This window comes from Marmota marmota, unplaced genomic scaffold (assembly GCF_001458135.2).
Source record: "Marmota marmota marmota unplaced genomic scaffold, marMar, whole genome shotgun sequence".
Lineage (NCBI taxonomy): Eukaryota > Metazoa > Chordata > Mammalia > Rodentia > Sciuridae > Marmota > Marmota marmota.
This window is the reverse complement of record NW_025999960.1, coordinates 8,170,275-8,172,271: the sequence shown is the minus strand read 5'-3', so window position 1 is coordinate 8,172,271 and position 1,997 is coordinate 8,170,275. Positions and strand designations below refer to the sequence as shown.

Genomic DNA, 1,997 nt, shown 5'->3' with positions numbered 1-1,997 from the left:
GGGCTCTGGTCGCTGGCCTGCAGCCCCCCCGCGCGGGTACGTCCCCGCGGTCTCGGTAGCCGCCCCGGCCCAAGGCGCAGCCCGGGAGGCTGCGGCAGTGACTGGCTGGGCTGAAGTCACAGTGCTCGACGTGCTCTGCCAGCTCCTGCAGCCGGACTGTGTGGCCACAGCCAAGCGCGCGGTAGTCGCACTGGATGCGCAGCTTCTGGATGAGGCTGCGCAGCGGCAGCACTCTATACAGCTCTCCTGGCGCCAGCGGTTGGCACTGGAGCGGGCACCGGCGTCTCCGCGCCGCCCAGGGCAGCAGGCAGCTGGCGCAGAAGATGTGGCCGCAAGGCGTGCACAGGGGATCCTCCAGCACCTGGCCGCACAGCTTGCACTGGAAAGCCGGGTCCACAGCTTCTGCAAAGCGCTCCAGGGCAAAGCCCATGTTATGGGCGGGGAAGAGTAGTCGGTTTACTCTGAGCCCCCTGCCTCCCCTGGGTTGCCCCTAGACAGAAGTCTCACAGCGACCTTAGCTCTCTGAAGGGGAGGAGGAGGTTGAGAGGTGCAATCTCAGAGTTTGTTTGGCTTGAAGTTTTCAGGCTTCTGCTTGGTCCCTGACTTCGCCGTATTGACGCTAATAGAAGCCACCTCCAGCGACCCCAGCCTTTTTGGCTGCTTTGCAATTTATGATCTTTCAAATTTTGTCAGAGGAGAACTGAGGCTAGTATACAACGGCCCTTGGGAAAGAGGTGTTCTTTGCCTGAACAGGGAACTTCAAGAAGTCAGGGCTCTTCCCCTGGGCAGAGAGGGGGATAAGTCCTGGGCGGATGTTTAAAAACTACTTTTAAATTCACCAGAATGTCAACTTCGTGAGAGCACTATCTTTGGTTTTCTACTGAATCTTCATAGGCTTGCGTCAAGTAAATCTTCTATTAAAGTTTGAAATAAATGCATATTTCTTCTTTCAAATCTGTCAACTACAAAATCGCCAGCTCAGAAGCTGCCACCAGAGAATATCACTATTAAGAAAATATCACTTAGGAAATCACAAAACTAGGCTTCTCAAACCGTGATCCAGAAATCAGGTTAGTATAGAGAGGCAGGATGCTTGACTGAGCTGCAAAGATGGGGAAAAGGCCACGTGCTCACCTCAGGATACCTCCTTCTTTGTTGGAAAGTCAACAGTCACACAAAGCCTGCTACCCAGGGAGGAAACTGGGATTGCTACCCTGCAGCCTGACTCCAGGTTCAATCGCCACACCATTTGTCTTTTCACAAGCATTTCACCTCTGTGAATGGGAATAGATCATCTGGGCACCTGGAAAGGGAAGGATTACCAAAGAAAGCAGTGAAATCACATAGAAGTATATCTTAATGGATACTTCCTTCTACTTTCACTGAACATACCCTTTGATCCAAATTTCCCCATCTCCCAGTTTGACTCTTTAAAGTATGTAGCAGGCCAGGCCCCCTAAAACTGCACAGTAGGGGGTCCCTCTAATCCCTTTTTCCTAATTTCCTTCACCATCTTCTGAAATACAGGAAGGCAAAGAGCCCCTAATTCCTGGGGGTAGCAAATTACTTATTTTGCAGCAACTGCCATATATATGTTTAAGATAGGTTTTGCACATCAATCATTGATGAGTCCTCATTGCCAGTTGAGTGTTGTTCCTGGAAAGTTGTGAAGACATCAGTTTTGTACTGTAAAAGTCTCCAGACTTTGTCTCTTAAATCCGTAGAGCTAACTGAAAAATTAGCACAGGTTAATAATTGGGTCTAATAAGAATTTTCTGTTTGAAAGATGAAATTTTGTTAGAGTAATTCAATAGTTAGAATCATGGAGTGGCATTCCAAGTGTGTGACATATTTTTAAACCTTTTCTTCAAAATGAGATGCTATATTGCACATTTGCTACATATAGATAGAAATGATTAAATAACATTTGCCACTGTGTTTCAAACTTCCCCCTCTTCTTTGTCCTATCTTTCTACAAATAAATAAGCAAATGATAA

At 48.0% G+C, this 1,997-nt stretch overlaps 1 protein-coding gene across 1 annotated transcript in view; it reads right to left on the bottom strand.

The window, feature by feature from the left end:
- Positions 1 to 908, bottom strand: part of Pdzrn4 (PDZ domain containing ring finger 4) — a 367,112-nt gene extending 366,204 nt beyond the window's left edge. The window contains exon 1 of the mRNA XM_015493232.2: positions 3 to 908. Coding sequence (XP_015348718.1) covers positions 3 to 430 — 428 coding nt within the window. The 5' untranslated portion in view covers positions 431 to 908. The remainder of the gene's footprint in view (positions 1 to 2) is intronic.
- Positions 909 to 1,997: the final 1,089 nt, after the last annotated feature.